This window comes from Harpegnathos saltator, unplaced genomic scaffold, assembly GCF_003227715.2.
Source record: "Harpegnathos saltator strain DR-91 unplaced genomic scaffold, Hsal_v8.6 scaffold160, whole genome shotgun sequence".
Classification (NCBI taxonomy): Eukaryota; Metazoa; Arthropoda; class Insecta; order Hymenoptera; family Formicidae; genus Harpegnathos; species Harpegnathos saltator.
This window is the reverse complement of record NW_020229940.1, coordinates 1,321,403-1,338,254: the sequence shown is the minus strand read 5'-3', so window position 1 is coordinate 1,338,254 and position 16,852 is coordinate 1,321,403. Positions and strand designations below refer to the sequence as shown.

The window sequence follows — 16,852 nt, the reverse complement described above, 5'->3', positions numbered from 1 at the left end:
GTGCGTGCGTGCGCGCGTGCGTCGTGTGTGGGGGTGTGTGTGCTTGCGTGCGTATATGCACACGTACGTCACGCACACTTTCAATGCAACACATGCACACGGACACAACTGCGCTAAAAAACTCCTGCCGGAGTATAAATAAATACTATCGTAACGCTGAAATATTTTGGAAAAATAATTTTGGGTACATACGAAATATTATCTTATTATCATATATTTATATATCGATATAAATCGTATATAATCTTCATGATATTAATCATATACAATCTCAATTCTTATTTTTTTTGTGCATGTTAACATGTTAATTCATGTTACAAATGCATAATAATGCGCGAGACCGTGCTTGTCAAGTACGCTATTATGGTTGTAGCACGGACATAAACCGCTTGAAAGTGGATGTAGCACGGACAGCCACCAGATGCAGGTTTTACCGTCGAGACCTAAAAGTGGATGTAGCATCGTAGTTCACCTCTCAAAATGGATTCAGATAGCGCCCATTCCCAGTGCGAAAAATCGGTGTCGCCGAAAACGCCGTGTTGGCCGCTCTCAGCTTCCTCTCTGGCGAATGTAACATCGTAGTTCCCTTCTCAAAATTGATGCAGATGGCGCCTTTTCCCAGTGCGGAAAGTCGGTGTCGCCGAAAACGCTGTGTTGGCCACTCTGACGTTCTTCTCTGCTTTTCTTCTCTTTCTATGTTACTCTGAATCCTGCATAATTTTTTTGGCGTGAATGAATCTTTCATTGCATTATCATAAATGTGTGTTTAATAAAAGTTTTTCTTTTGGAAAATAAACATAAATATAATTATAATAAGAACTATAATTATATAATTTAAATAATAACTATTTAATTTTGCTAATTAATCGTCAAAAAATGTATAAATCTATTCAAGAACCGGATATACCTGCAGCATTGGGTTTGCTGGCTCACTTAGATAATGACGAGCTCAAAGAACTATTAAATAATGATGGAAAATTTGAAGACATCGTAAAAGATATTAAACAGGTATAATTTTAATATACAGATCCTATCAATGAAATAATCATACTTCATTATATGTTCACTTTACGTCAATACAAACCTGAAAATGTAGATAAAAAGAAAAATGAAATTTATTTTAATAAAATTAGTTTAAAGATCTGGAGACTGAAAAGGAAATGTTAATGGCAAGCAATAGATCTTTGGCAGAATTTAATTTATCTAAGCAACCTGAATTGGAAGAAGGTAAACAAATTTTGAAAGAATTAAGTGAGCAGGCTAACCAGTTATGTACCAGTACTAAGGAGAAATTAGATAAAATGCGTAAGTTTTTATACACTTCTATAAATGATAAAATCCTAAGTATTATATATATATGTAAGATACATATGACAATGTAAAGTACGTAATATACGTTTATAATATGCATAAGTAACTTTTTTAACATTAGAAAAGATTAAGTATCTATTTCTATAAGAGATCTTAAATATTTTTTTGAAATATACAATAAAAGTAAGGATTACTATTTAAAATATTATAGTTGCAATCAATTTTTGGAGAAGGTGATTTTTTAGGAGATGCATATTAGATTAAGCTGTTACTCTTTCAGAACCATATAACTTGTGTTTCAAATATTCCTTTCAAAAATAGGTAAAACTTCTGTTTAGGGGAGGATACTGCAATAACTGACCTTGACATATGTGTCAAGGATATCATTCTGAGCAACATGCAAAACATTTTAACCGTCGCTTGCTGTTTGTTAAAAAGTTATTAACAAAAGTTTCATTAATTGAGCATAATTTTTTGACACTACATTTAGGTACGGTAAACTTTACGCATATATGAACAAAGAAGAGGCTTGGCATTCTTAAAAACATGTACTGTTTATAAACAAAGCAAATATTTTTATTGGCAAGTTATAAACAAAAGAAGTTCCATAAGTAGGATGCAGTTTTAATGTTTTCCTATAATACGTATGTTCTTAGATATTAAAAATAATATAAAATAATATGAAAGCAAATAGTTTAAACTGTATTTAAACATTCCAATGGATACATAGAGCTATTAGTTCAAAAGAAGCATCAATGCGTTGATTGAAATCATATTACAGATTTCTAAATTGATAAATCTACCATATATTAAAACTATAGATTCTGAAAAGATTAACAAAGACCTTTATGCAAGGTTTGGCAATTAAATCTTTTGCCTTACTGACTTAATGAGTCTATGATATATTAAAATAACAGATTCTGACACAAATTCTAGCATAAATAAATAATAATGCATAAATAATAATAATACACAAATTGATATAAAAATTTCAAATTTTATATAATAAATAAACATTAAAAAATTTAATTGCCAAACCTTGCGTAGAAGCATTTGCTAATCTTTTCAGAATCTATTATTTTGGTATATCGTAGACTCATTTAATTCAGTAAGGCAAAATATTTAATTGCCAAACCTGGAATAAGGACCTTGGACTATACATTATATGTTATTGTATGTCGTCAGTGTATATAATAAGTAAATAACAATATTTGCTTTGTAAATATAATGTTATGTAAATATAATAATGTGTATAATAAAAAAATAAAATGTTTGTAAATATAATTGTAATAAACATGTTTCTAAGAATGTGAAGCTTCTTCTCTGCTCACATATGTGTAAAGTTTACCATATCTAAATGTACAGTGTCGAAAAATTATGCTCAATTAATAAAACTTCTTTTGTTAATAACTTTTTAAAAAACAATGAGCGACAGTTAAAATCTTTTGCATGTTGCTCAAAATGATGTCTTTGACTATATACGTCAAGATCAGTGTCATTGCAGTACCCTCCCCTAAACAGGAGTTTTATCCAAAAATATTTTATTTCCAAGATATTTCATTATATTATTGAAGTCAAGAAACTTGTATACAGATGCAGAGTATACAATAAACTATATTTATTGTTATTGTTTAGAAATTATATTTTTCATAACAATTTTTGACAATTTTTCATTAGTGGATATGCAAAAAAAGATCATTATCTATAGTATATCTTCTAATTTTCAACATAAAGTCTTTGAAACTAAGCTTCAGATTAAAATCTTATTGAAATAATGTCCATTTGAAATTAATTGAAAAAGAATTTTATTTGGTCCCCCAAAGTTTAGCTGATAAAAAGCTTTGTATTTTCAATTGCTTGTTTCATGGAAACTATTATACCTTGATATTTTTGCTATTAAGAAAAAAATTAAATTTTTATAGGAAAATAGCCAGATAAATTATTGAAAACTATACACTATGCTATTATAAATTAAAACATATCAAATAAGTGCTTTTAAATAGATTTTTGAATGAATAATAAGTTTAATACCAAAAATCTTCATATGTATAAACCTCACTGGTACTATCCCAGATTAATTTAAGCATTATATCATATATTTATATGTGAAATGAATGTATCTATTAAATTTTACTATATTAATATTATTAAATAGACTTAAAAAGCAAATATAATTTTTTGACTTTCTAGATATTTATTTTATACATATTAATTTATTTTTTAATTAGAATATATTTTTAATAAGTGTAATTTACTTTTCTAAATGGATTTTTTAATGGATCTAATTTATTTTATTAATTCATTTTTTTTATTTTATAACCAAATTTTTGAAATTTTTTTTTATAGAACTCACAAATGATTAATTATATTATATTTCTTATTGTCATTTTAACTCAGTAATCTTCTCAATGTTCACCATGATTCTGTCATGGTTTATATGTATCATATTTTATAACTGCATCTATAAATTCTATTAAATGCTTTATAGTTTTATGTTTATAACCGTATATCATCAAATTTTCATGGACTTTTCAGTAATCAAAGTAGATTATCATCCCAGAAAAAATGTGTTTTTTATTAGTTTTAATAAAATTATCTTATTTATTATCAGGTCACATTTCTAAACAGTAATCCGTAAACTCTGCTAGTGCACAATAATTCCAAATATCCAAGATCTGTCAACGATGATCTTGTTCATATCTTCTTCGATTAATTTTGCATTCATCCACTTCCATGATTAAACCATTTCCTATAATGCAGTTTTTTTTTATTTTGTTTGTCCAGAAGTATTGTACATTATTTTATTTGGTATTGTTTCAAAGAATGTTATTTTATCGCTAAATCAAGATTTCAAGAATATCTTGTTTAAAAAACATTAGCAATGAAACAATATGTTATCAAACATCATTCTATTGAAATATGTATCTTTCAAATCATGTATTGTCTACAACTGTAACACTTGTCATATTTTCCACACCATTGGGACTCTTCCCATGTGTCACGAGACTTATTCAACTCCAAAAAGCATTTAGGAATTTTGTGAAATCTTGGACTCAATATCAGTTCAAGTTCTTTTATTCGTTGCAAAATAATTGCTTTATATTTAAATTTAAAACTTAGTAAAAAATGCATCACATTCTTCCATATATTTTGATAGTGTTGTAATATTATAATGTTTTTGGAATAAATTATTTTTTTGGGCTACTTTGCTGTATAACAGAAATATAAAATTAATGTATTTATATATAATTTTAATATAACACACATATCATCAATGACTTACATAGTTGTATACTTTCTCTTTCTATTCAGATTTTTAAGTAGAAAATATATAACCACAATAAGTGGTTATCTAGGAAAATAGTGTAATATTAATAGCGATATGTAATGTTATTTAAACATTTTTGGCATCAAATGTTCATTTGAGCTCATTTAAAATATTTTACCCAAAATATAAGACAATAAAATAAGAATAGTTTTCGGAAGTTTAAAGATATACCTAAATATACTAAAGATATATCTAAAGGTATAAAAAATTTTTCATTGCATTTTATAAATACATTGATACACCAATGTGCAAAGATTAATATCAATAATCGATTAAACGGTTATTTTATATATAAAAATATTAAGATGAGGTCATTGAAAAATGAATATTTTACGAGACATTTTATATATTAACAAAAGTATTAGAATAAAATATTTTGGAGAATATTTACTTTCCGAAGATCTTAATATTTGTATACACAAAATAACCTAGGAAACGATGTATATGCGTGTATGTATATGGCGTGCGCGTATGAATGTGTGTATATAACGTATGTTCTATTCATAAGCGACGCCAGAACTATTCATGCGGGTGGGCCATAGGTGGACCAGCGTTTATATGGGTGGATCATATTTATTATATATTATATATCATTTTATCATTCATTTTAATGTTTCTAACCGTTGCGTTTTGTCTCTGGGAGAAATTAACTATGAAGATAGAATTTAAAATTAATTGTAGAATTTTAATTATAAAAATAATTTCATATAAAAAAGCTGAAAACTTGGACAAAATAGGACAGCATAATGATGCAAAAATTTTCTAAAATTTTAGGGTGAGCCAAAGGGTGGGCCAGAGCCCGCCTAGACCCACTCTTGGCGCCGCCTGTGGTCCTATTTGAAACTCAAATTGACAATTATATAATTTTAGAAAGAACAACTTAACGTTAAATATATTTTAATTACAATATGTCTTTTAACCAAAATATGTTCTTGCAACTATTCAAATTCGAAAGAATAAGATATCTAAATTTCTCGAGATCTAAATATAAAAAGTATCTTGATATCTAAATTTAAGAGGAATTAAAAGATGTTAATTAAAATAGGACACCGGATGTGCGTGCACACAATTATACAACAATTATATGCACAGTGATTTTTACATAGTCATATTTATAGGTGATAAATCGGGTATCATGTCTGTTGATACTGCATTGGATCTGTTGCAAGCAGCTGCTGCAGAAATTGAAGAAGAATCAGAAGTAAGCTCATTTTTTTAAATCATCATTTTTTATAATCATTTAGTAAAAATATGTGTAAGCAAATGATTATTATGATTTTTCAATATGTAGACAGTGGCAGAAAAGTTTATGGCAGGTGATATTGAAGTAGACGAATTTCTGGACCAATTTTTAACTAGAAGAAGATTAATGCATTTGCGCAAAGTCAAAGTAGATAAACTAAAAGATCTAATAAGAAAAGGATTTTCTGCGAGCAGTGTACCTGGTTATCCGACCATTTCAAATTTTCCCGGAATGGCACCTTCCATACCATATCCAACAGGATCTGTAGCTATGCCGATGCCATTGCCATCAGGATTACCAGTTTATAGACCATATTAGATATTGTAAAATTTCATTATATGTGTGTGTGTGCGTGTGCGTGTGCGTGTGTGTGTGTGTATGTGTGTGTGTGTGTGCATATATGTGTATATATATATATATATGTTTATATGTATTTGTAAAATATCTCTCCTCAATTAAAGCACAAGATATTTAATATTAATGATCTTTACATGTAACTTCTTGCAAATTTCATAATTAATTTTTCACTATTTTTAAATCAGACAATATATATTGTATATTATATATATATATATATATATATATAATTGTTAGATGTATATACATATATATATCATTATGTGCGTGCGTGTATTATATATATATATATAATACACGCACGCACATAATGATATATATATGTATATACATCTAACAATTAATGACACGATGTTCATGCTGGTAGCCTATATTAAATTGAACATGAAATTCTTTTACCTCATTTTGCTAATTCCTTATTAGTTTTACAAGAATTAATTAATATTAAAAAATAAGTATTCAAGAAGATACGAAAAATTCTGTAACAAAACTTTAGCAGAACTTATTTAAAACAAAAAATTTCCCAGATAGACAAATTTCGGCATATTGTCTGCATAGAGACTGAATTCGAGAATTGAAAATAGTAGTATAAATACATAAATTTACGTAGATATATAGATTACGCATTCTTATACAAGAAGTATTGTAGCAACATATAAAAGAAGCAATCTATTGCCGTGAAAATTGCGGCAACATAGTGTCGGCAAGAGAATGCAATTAATCAGCGATATAACAAATTTATATTTTGCTGCAAAGTTTTATTGGAATAATAAATATGTATTTTTTATAACGAGCACTACAATTACAAATATGTTATGTCTCTCCAGTGGTATTATAAAATATATGTTGAATACTTGCATGCTATTACTATTTGTCTATCTATCTGGGCTGTTGGTAAATTTAGTAACAGCGAATAATTCATAATATACTGGATGATAGAATTATACAATATTATTAATATCTCCTATTGTTACCAAGTATTGTATTTTGCACACACTACTGATAATGGTTTGGTATATCATTGTGCAAATATAATCATAAAACTTATATGTAACAACACATATCGAATCGATAGTTGTTGGTAAACGTATACACAGTCCTAGAAGATAGCTAATAGATTAAAACCATCTTGGATAAGATTTTGTGTACAGAGCTTGTTCTACCACTTTCAATGCATTAATATCCTAATAATTACTTAGAAAATTTTCCTGTTTAGTTTTGTATGTTATATAACACACATAATGTGCGTGCATGTATGCAATATAAGCATATGTGTTTCATGCCTTATACAATCATTTTATTCCTTTACTATATTTAAAAATATCTTAAGAAATATTAATAGTTTAAAAATATTTCTTACACTTTGTATCATGTATAAATGGCTGTGTTTCTATATAGTAAATATATTGATTTTTTTGTATGATATTTAGGATTTCCTATTAGGATATTCTTTCTTTTTTTCTCGACGTTTTATAGAATCCATTGCATATTGTTGGTAATTTTGTAACCATTTGTGATCGACTTTGTTTTTCAGTATGAAATATTTTAAATTTCGTATTAGATTCTATTCTAGAAGCTATTGGTTTCAAGTCTATGTATCAACTTAAATTCTGTAGAAAGATTTAATTTTCTTCTTTACCTCTTTAATATTTGAAGAATTTAAAATATTTGAAAGACGAATAGACAGAAGATATAATATGGTATAAACGTATACAAAATAGTACATACAATTAAATTTAAAAATAGATGCTATTATCTGCAATACTTATATCCTGCTTTTTTTTTTAATATAAGGAATGTAGGAAATCATGCGCTACATATAAATGTGACTAGTTTATAACTTAATGATTTAATTATATACTATTAGCAAATATATAATCACATCAAATAAAAGTAAACATTAATTTGTATACTTAAAATATTGAATAAATTTAATTTACATATAACAAATAAACCAATTAATTTGCATTTACTTTTTCTATATGTTTTTTCTCTTTATGTACTGGTACATCTTTATCTTTGTTATAAGATATCATCATTAACATTAGAAATGAAAAATATAAGATATATTCTATAAAGTAAGAATATTCTGTTCTGGTATGGATAAGTGCCTGTGTTTTCTTATGACGTTGAATATTGTCCCTCCTCATACGGTCTATCTTGAACTGTCTGCTATAATGTGCCTGAGTCCACGCATCAAAATCATAAATTTTAGTAGGTCTTGTATAGACTTGTTCTCTATGTTGAGGTTCTTTAACATTAGCTACTGGTTGTTGATGGATTGATATATGTCGGTCATAATTTTTACGTTGTTCATGATTACCAAGTATTTCATAGGCATCTGAGATATCCTGGAATTTCTGCTTTGCATAATCACTTTTATTTTTATCAGGATGATATTGCAAAGACAACTTATAATATGCTGTTTTTATTTCATTCTGGGTAGCATGTGATGTAATCTTTAAGATATCATAATAGTTTTTATGCTTAATATCTCGTTTCGTTGAATAAAGTCGCGCTAATGTTGATTTTGAAGATCTTATTATGATACATTCAAATAAAGATGCAAAGACCGCATGTTTAGTAAAAATCAAATATTGACATGTGTCATATAACTTTTTCGACACAACATTCATCTTTTCGATTCTTTTCAGTCTTCCAAAAGATAGTTTGATAAAATAGTTCGGTTTCTTCTTTGTAGATATATTACAAAACCTAAAACAGTACGTGTTAATAAAAAATAAAATTATTATTAAAAATAATTATAACAAATTTAACACTCACATATATCAACATTCAACACAATGTATTTTCTCTTACATCATAATTTATTATCTTATACATAGCCAGTTATCAGACTATCAATATTAATTGTTTCCCATTCAATGCAACATTTTTTATGCTAAGGTTATGTAAAGCTTTAAGAGTTCAGTTTAGTTCAGTTCCTTCCTTCTTTCCTTCAATAGATGGCTCTGGACCTGTGGGAGTAATGGAGGATTCACACTGCGTTCGATGTCCGACGTACGACGTCCGACATCCAATAGGAGAACAGCTTTCTAATGGAGAATTGATTGAAGATCTGCCGTTGACTCACGCTGACTCGCCTCATGCCACCTCCTAGCGCGCGCTCTCTCATCGGTGGTGCGACAAAGACGGAGAGCGATTGATCGTCTGTGCTTTTCTAACTTATCTTCCTTAAGGAAGTAAGAGTGAACAAGAATCGGGCACGCTTTGCCGTTACCCTCAGGACGTATGTAGTGTGCACATATTTTCTCAGGGGGCGCAGCGGAAAAAGCGTTCCGGCGTAATCGGCCAGGTGGCAGTTCCCAGGTTCTCTCTGCTTACAATATAAAGTTTACATGTGCCGTACTAATTCGATGTTCATCCTCTAACGAAAAAAAGTGTTTACATTATTTATAAAATGGTTCCTTGTTGCAATTATATAATGAACAACAACCATGCTTTGCTATTACCATCGGAGTGAACGTAATTTGCACGTACTTTCTCAGGTGGGGCGTCGGGAGTAGCGTCTCGCGGAACCCAATCTAATGGCCACTCTTAGGTTTCTCTCTTAACTTATCGCACCAGTTCAGCACTGCAGCTAAAAAGAACAGACTACAAGTATCTATCAGAAGTATTGTATGAGAACAATTTGGAATATACAAAAACTTAGTATAATATGTGAGTCTTGTTCAAAGTGCTAATTACGTAGTAAAAATATGTATCTAGTATTTACAAAACTTGATTTATGTGTTTTTCTGTGTAACAGTGTGTGTTATTTAAATTAGAATAATTAACATGTTCTAGAGAATAGAGTCTAGAGAATAAGAGTATTAACATACTCTTAAGAATAAATGTGTTGGATTCAGTTATAAATGGATTTGATGACAGCATTTCAAATAGCATAGTGAATTCCTAAAATATTCTTGAAGTTTTCTCCTTTCTTGAAAGGTAATTCTTTAGAAATTCATGAGAAGCAAATATTATAAGAATAATTTAAAAAATAACATCCCAGAGAGAGAGAGAGAGAGAGAGAGAGAGAGAGAGAGAGAGTGAAAAAGGAAAGAAATAAATGCCAATTACAATAATGTTACAACAATATTATAATTTCTTATTTAATAATATAAGTATATTATAACACATGTTGTATATGAGTGTTATATTATTAAGCAGGAAATTGTAATATTCTAATAAGCAAAATATTAGCAGAATATTACCAAATTGGCAGATTTAATCAGAATATCGTTGCAAACCTATAATCATTTATGTCTATATGTCTATATAAGCTCATATTCTACATCAATGAAGCTTGTTAATATAACTTTACAACAAATTAGTAGCAGAAACTGAATACAATTTGTAACATATTCTATTTAAATATATCTAAATGGTTATATAATGATATTTTGTTCAGTTTTTTGCAATCAATCTATCATGATGTTCTGTTAGCAGATCTTGTATCTTTGCTAGCAATTCGCTGAAAAAAATATACAGCAGATTCTGCTCAAATTTATTTCTGCAGGTTTTTATAGGTTTAGATATCCAGGATTAATTTAATATTACTAATTGATATTTTGTAGATAATAGTTTTCTCCAAATAAAATTGAAACAATTAAAATAAATTCAATTTTTAATGATATTATAGAAGAAAAGAAACCAAAATTTAATAAGGATCATATATATTTAATAAGGAATTAAAAAAGAATCATCCTATATACAATTATTTAGAGGTTATGAAACAGCTATTATTGTTTATTAAATATATAAGTACAGTTTAATCACATTCAAATTAGTCAAATTCAAGGGATGTTAATAGTTTCTCTCTTCTCTTTATTATATCAAGATATTATTTATTCATGAAGAAAGTTCTAATTATTTCACTGTACATATAAAACATTAACAGTATCATTTGCTGAATACAGTTCTAAAAGTAATTTTAATAAACAAAATACCTGTAATTTCTTATAAAGTTTCAACATATTAAAAGTATTTATAGTTGCGAAATAGTTGTGAAGCATATAAATAAATTTTTAAAGAATATTTAAAAATGAATTTGATTGCAGTTAATTCTTCAAGAATTTTTAGATATTTATTTTCTCATACCGCAAATATCACTTGAGATTAATTCTCTATAAACTCCTTGTTACTTTTACGAGCTGTGTGAACCCGACTTTTTAAAAATTAACTTTCCTGCATAAAAAATGTTAGATTTTCGTTTGTAAATGTTTTTAGTAACATTAATTTTGTTTGTAGTTCGACCGTTTAAAAAATATAAAAATTTAAAAAAATGACACCCACCCAACTTTGAGATATCTCAAATCTGCTTTCGCAGCCTTCTTTAGAATCGTTTGTAGTTGTTTGTAGTGTTTTTCGTTTCGTTTGTAGTTGAACCATTCAAAAGTTGTAACAATTTAAACAAACCCCCAAGAGGCAATTTTGTCAATTTTTTAGATATCTCAAATCCGCTTTCGCAGCCTTCTTTAGAATCGTTTGTAGTTGTTTGTAGTGCTTTCTGTTTCGTTTGTAGTTGAACCGTTCAAAAGTTGTAACAATTTAAACAAACGCCCAAAAGGTGATTTTGTCAATTTTTGAAATATCTCTTGAATCGTTCTTGGGCGTTTTTTTAAATTGTTACAACTTTTGAACGGTTCAGCTACAAACGAAACGGAAAACTACAAACAACTATAAACGATTCTAAAGAAGGCTGCGAAAGCGGATTTCGGATGGCGATGACTGTTTTCGTATATCTTATATATCTTGCAAACTATTCTCTCTCTCCCATATCTTTTTATCCTCTGAGGTACAAATGAAACAGAAAGTGATACAAAAAGATACAAACGAAGATACAGAATATAATCGAACCATATTGCGAATTTTTTTTGGTTAAATTACTTGCTAAGTTCATTGGTGCCGATCGGTCGATGCGTTTTCGAGATATAATGATTATGCGTTCTGAAAACCACATTCTGGGAAAAATGCGTAGGTTTTTTGATTATGTTTACACTACAAAATCACTACAAATTTTACATTTATACTGAATCGTTTAATATAAGACTATAAAAAAATCCAATGTTAAAGTGGATGTTTCCATTAGGCCTCTTTTATTTTTTATCTATGATGTAATTTTTTTTAATGTTGCTTATCGCGCGTTTCTCTATCTAATGTACACAGTGCTCATTTTCTGCAGCAACGTATATACAGGGTATCTTAAAAATATCGGAACTTTCAGTTAACTTTGCAGGATGAAGTTTTCGTGAAAAACTTTAAATGCAAAAGTTGTAGAAAATCGAGTAACGGACTTGATGATGATCTTGAATTTGACCTAACCTAACCTAGTTTTGTTTGCACAATATTTTAAAAGAAGTTATTTTGTGAGAAAATAGTATGTAGGAAGATATAGGCCGTCAAAACATTCCCCCTCCACTCGACCCGCCGGCGCCGGTGGGCGTGGTTTAGTGGCGCCAATGGGTCGAGTGGAGGGGGGGATGTTTTGACGGCCCATACCTTCCCACATACTACTATTTTCTCACAAAATAGCTTCTTTTAAAATACTGTGCAAACCAAACTAGTTGACTAGGTACAAACTGTCAACTGAATTATAGGTTAGAAACGTCTAATTTTACGGGTATGATAGTAGTAGAACAGTGGCGCCATTGCAAGTACTAAATTGCAGAAACTTTTCCAGCAACCTACGTATATAGAAATCTATGTGCACAGGATGTTTCAGATCATCCGGGTCACCTGCTTTTTTCGTAAATGTGACATTTTAGAGAAAAATGTTTCAGACAAAAATTGTAGGATTTTAAGTGACGCATCAGATAGTGATATTAGTATGATCTTGAATAGCGTTTTCAAGATCACGTGAAGGTCACCTTTAATTTTTTAAACGGAATCTCTCATTTTTCATTGCCTATTCTTGTAGCTTATTTCGAGAGCTTTGCAAAACACTATAATAAAGTATTTTTCCATTAGGTACTTTTCGAATTATGAGGCTTGAAAGTTAGAGCACCGTCGGTATTAGCATTACCCAAGGTATACTGCGTGGAGGTTGCACAGTCGGATTTACACCTCTGTATATGCGTGTGTGCGCACGCACGCGTGTGTGTCACAGCAGAGATAAAGACCCCACGGTTCGTCACTCCCGTAGTATTTATCGACTCCAAACCCTCTCTGCTATGTGTGTGTGTGTGTGTCTGTGTGTATGTAGCTGATATGATTAGGCCTGATGTTCGAAATGTTCATCGTTTGCTTAAATGCAAGCCAATACTTTTATCTCGAAATTATTTGTTATACGAAAAATTTCATCAGCATGTAGAGAACGAATAGAGTCGCGTATTTTACGAATCACATCAGCTATATACAACACATAACAGAGAAGGTTTGGAGTCGATAAATACTACGGGAGTGACAAATCGTGGATTCTTCTTATCTCTGCTGTGATACACACACGCATGCACGCATACACATAACAGAGGTATAAATCCGACCGTGCAACCTCCACGTGGTACACCTTGAGTAATGCTAATGCTGGTAGTGCTCTAATTTTCAGGCGTCATAATTCGAAAAGTACCTAATGGAAAAATACTTTATTATAGTGTTTTGCAAAGCTTTCGAAATAAGCTACAAGAATATGCAATGAAAAATGGAGGGTTCTGTTTAAAAAATTGAAAGTGACCTTTACGTAATCTTGAAAACGCTATTCAAGGTCATACTAATACCACTATCTGTGCCTACCACGATGCGTCACTTAAAACCTTACAACTTTTGTCTGTAACATTTTTCTCTAAAATGTGTTTACGAAAAAATCGGGTGACCCGGGTGGTCTGAAACACCCTGTATAATTTAATTTGCATATAAATAGAATTAAAAATTTTATATATTTAGTGAAGCATGGAAAAGGATGACGAAGAGGTTTCTCTTACATCTACGAGCCGACGTAAAAGTAGTATTCCAGCGTCGACCGTATATCAGTCAGCGCACAACAGTTTAAATCAAGGGTCAGAACAAACATTGTATCAAAGTGTTCGTAATACTTTATATGAGGACGCTATAAGTATGAATAGCATGCATAGTGTCGTTTCCTTGGAAAATATTCAGGCATGTACAGATGAATCGTCTGTAAATAATGACACAATGAATGAGACGGTTATAGATGAAAGCTGCACAGACACAAGAAATAGCGCACACAATTCAAGATTGGTAAGAATTTTTTAGTCATTTTATATTTTATATTATACTTTATATTTTATTAATATATGTTTATTACAATTTGATTTTTGTGGTAATATTCAAAACTATACACTATTCAATAGTAGTTATATTAAGGATTCTTTTATCTATAACAATTTTTGGACTAGGAGATACCAATAAATTATTGATTAATTAATTAATAATTTAACAATTTATTTATTAGAATATCAATTATTGACTCCAATTACATAATAAATATTTCCTTATAAACAAACATTTTATATTCCTATTATATACACTGCTCAAAAGAATTATGGCATAGATAATTTATTGCCGAAAATTGGCCAACTTTGACTGGCAATTACTTCGCGAAAAATCATTGTAGACTAATGACTTTTTTTTTTAAATAAAGCTTGAAGTTTCTACTTTAAGAATGTATCTCCATTTTTTGCATGCGATGCATCTCTACCTCTGTAACCCCTGACATTTGAGGGCATGTTTGGTATACTGAAAATTGTAAAATTTGACAGAATGCACGGACATGGACAATTTTTTTCGGGCACGCTGTTTGCATCGTCATAAAGTTCAAACTTCCCTTTTAATTTGATATGAGCAATTTTCTTAAATTACTAGAAAGGAATATAATACAGGGTCAGGGTTTAACTGTGAATGCAGGGGCAGAAAAATTGATTGGCAAAATAATTGACACACTGGATAAAACAGCTCCAAAAAAAAATTATTTAGAATCCCAAACATATAGTATGAGAAAAATGATTCTCGAATGAAATAAGAATTGCAACGACGGGAAGGGATAATGCGTATCGGAAAGCTGTGTCTACAAGGAGCAGGACTTGTTAAAATATAAGGTTGAAAGAAATAAGGTAGTTAAGCTTATTAAAATTAAAAAGAAAGAATATAGTGAAAATATGATAGATCAGAATAAGAATGATCCTGCGACAATGTGGAAAATTTTGAAAGAAATAATTAGAGGAGAACCAGTGGAACAAAATATTATAGAAGATATAGACTTCGAGGTAGATAGTAACATAGTGGATAGTTGCTATATAGCGGATAAGTTTAATGTATTTTATATAGAAAGCATTAATAAGATAATTAAATCAATAGAAGGAGAAAGAAGGAAATCACCAAAAAAACTTATTTATATTGTAGAAATGAAAGACACAATAGAAAAGTTTGAATTGATTGAGACAAAGTATTTAGAGAATATCGTTATGAATCTAGCTAATAAAAAAGGAACGGAAGAGGGGATATCAAGTAACTTATTGAAAGCAATATTTTATGTGATAAAAGATGAATTTGTAGGTGTAATTAATGATTCGTTGAGGACGGGCCGATGTTCTGATGGATGGAAAACATCCACGATTATTCTTATACCAAAAATAAACAAACCTAAGAAGACTAATGAATATAGACCTATCAATATACTTCCAATCTACGAAAAAGTGTTAGAGCTCGTAGTTAAAGAAAAAATTGAAAGATATTTAGAGAGAAACGATCTAATCACAGAACATCTTGATACGTCAATAACTACGTTTACACGGCAACGTTAATCCGGATTAGTAACAACCGTAGTTAGTGAATTCTTTGATCCGATTGGTATATTCTTTCAGATTTAAAAATATACTTTAATCGGATTCGAGACTATACTAACTACGGTAGTTACTAATCCGGATTAACGTTGTTCATATAAACGTAGTTTATGAATCTATTCACATATATGTGAAGTTAGTTGATAGATGTAGGCTCAGTGAACTCACGTATACGTGAATCTGAATGTTAAAGTGTTTAAGATGTCTTTGAGATTTTAAAATATTTTTTGCACATCTGTAAAACATCATTATCTTGCCTAAGATGTCTTAAAATCTGTTTAATTCTTCTTGATCTTAATAATCTTTGTTCCGGAAGGGAAACCAACTGTTTCCTACATATTTTGAGGTGCTCAAGCAGAATCCATTTCCCAAAAATTCGTATCACGTTACATTTATGAGACGTGATATACACGTAAGACGATCCAAAATCACATAATTTACATCGCAAATTAAAATAATGCAGATTATAAATTCCTATCTACGTAGAACCACAATCATAAACTGTAAACCAACCAAACCAAGTTTCTCAATCCATAAACGCCATACATTCTAAATTCATATATTCTTGAAGACAAGATCTCTAAATAATCTAGCCAGTGAAAGTAAGATCTGAAATTAATCCGGGTAGTAAAGGCAAGAGATAAACTATAAAATTATAAAAAAATCAGATAGAATCATAGAAATCATGTTATCGAACTATAACAAGTTAAGACCTTCTTACCGCATGCATCTCATAAATGTAAAGTAATGCGAATTTTTGGGGAACGGATTCTGTTTCAACATGTCTAAATATATAGGAAACAGTTGATCTTC

At 29.6% G+C, this 16,852-nt stretch overlaps 3 protein-coding genes across 8 annotated transcripts in view; 2 read left to right on the top strand and 1 right to left on the bottom strand.

The window, feature by feature from the left end:
* Positions 1-876: 876 nt before the first annotated feature.
* On the top strand, positions 877-6,420 carry Vps37B (vacuolar protein sorting 37B). The gene is made up of 4 exons (XM_011145618.3): positions 877-1,008; positions 1,134-1,305; positions 5,758-5,840; positions 5,931-6,420. The coding sequence occupies exons 1-4, from the start codon at positions 877-879 to the stop codon at positions 6,198-6,200; spliced, it is 657 nt and encodes a 218-aa protein (XP_011143920.1). The 3' UTR covers positions 6,201-6,420.
* Positions 6,421-8,197: 1,777 nt separating this feature from the next.
* On the bottom strand, positions 8,198-9,199 carry LOC105185832 (dnaJ homolog subfamily C member 30). The gene is made up of 2 exons (XM_025296854.1): positions 9,060-9,199; positions 8,198-8,954 (listed from the first exon to the last, which is right to left on the bottom strand). The coding sequence occupies exons 1-2, from the start codon at positions 9,062-9,064 to the stop codon at positions 8,198-8,200; spliced, it is 762 nt and encodes a 253-aa protein (XP_025152639.1). The 5' UTR covers positions 9,065-9,199.
* A 6-nt stretch (positions 9,200-9,205) lies between these two features.
* The window catches only part of subdued (anoctamin 1), a 35,593-nt gene continuing 27,946 nt past the window's right edge, over positions 9,206-16,852 (top strand). For 3 of the 6 annotated variants that reach the window (XM_025296859.1, XM_019842636.2, XM_025296855.1), the window contains exons 1-2: positions 9,206-9,920; positions 10,047-10,190. Coding sequence is in view for 2 of the 6 variants with exons in the window: in XM_011145619.3 (XP_011143921.1) it covers positions 14,130-14,438 (309 nt within the window). In the remaining 4 variants the exon portion in view is untranslated. Of the gene's footprint in view, positions 9,921-10,046; positions 10,191-14,123; positions 14,439-16,852 lie in introns of those variants that run through there. The other 3 variants (XM_011145619.3, XM_011145621.3, XM_025296857.1) reach the window with 3 other exon arrangements.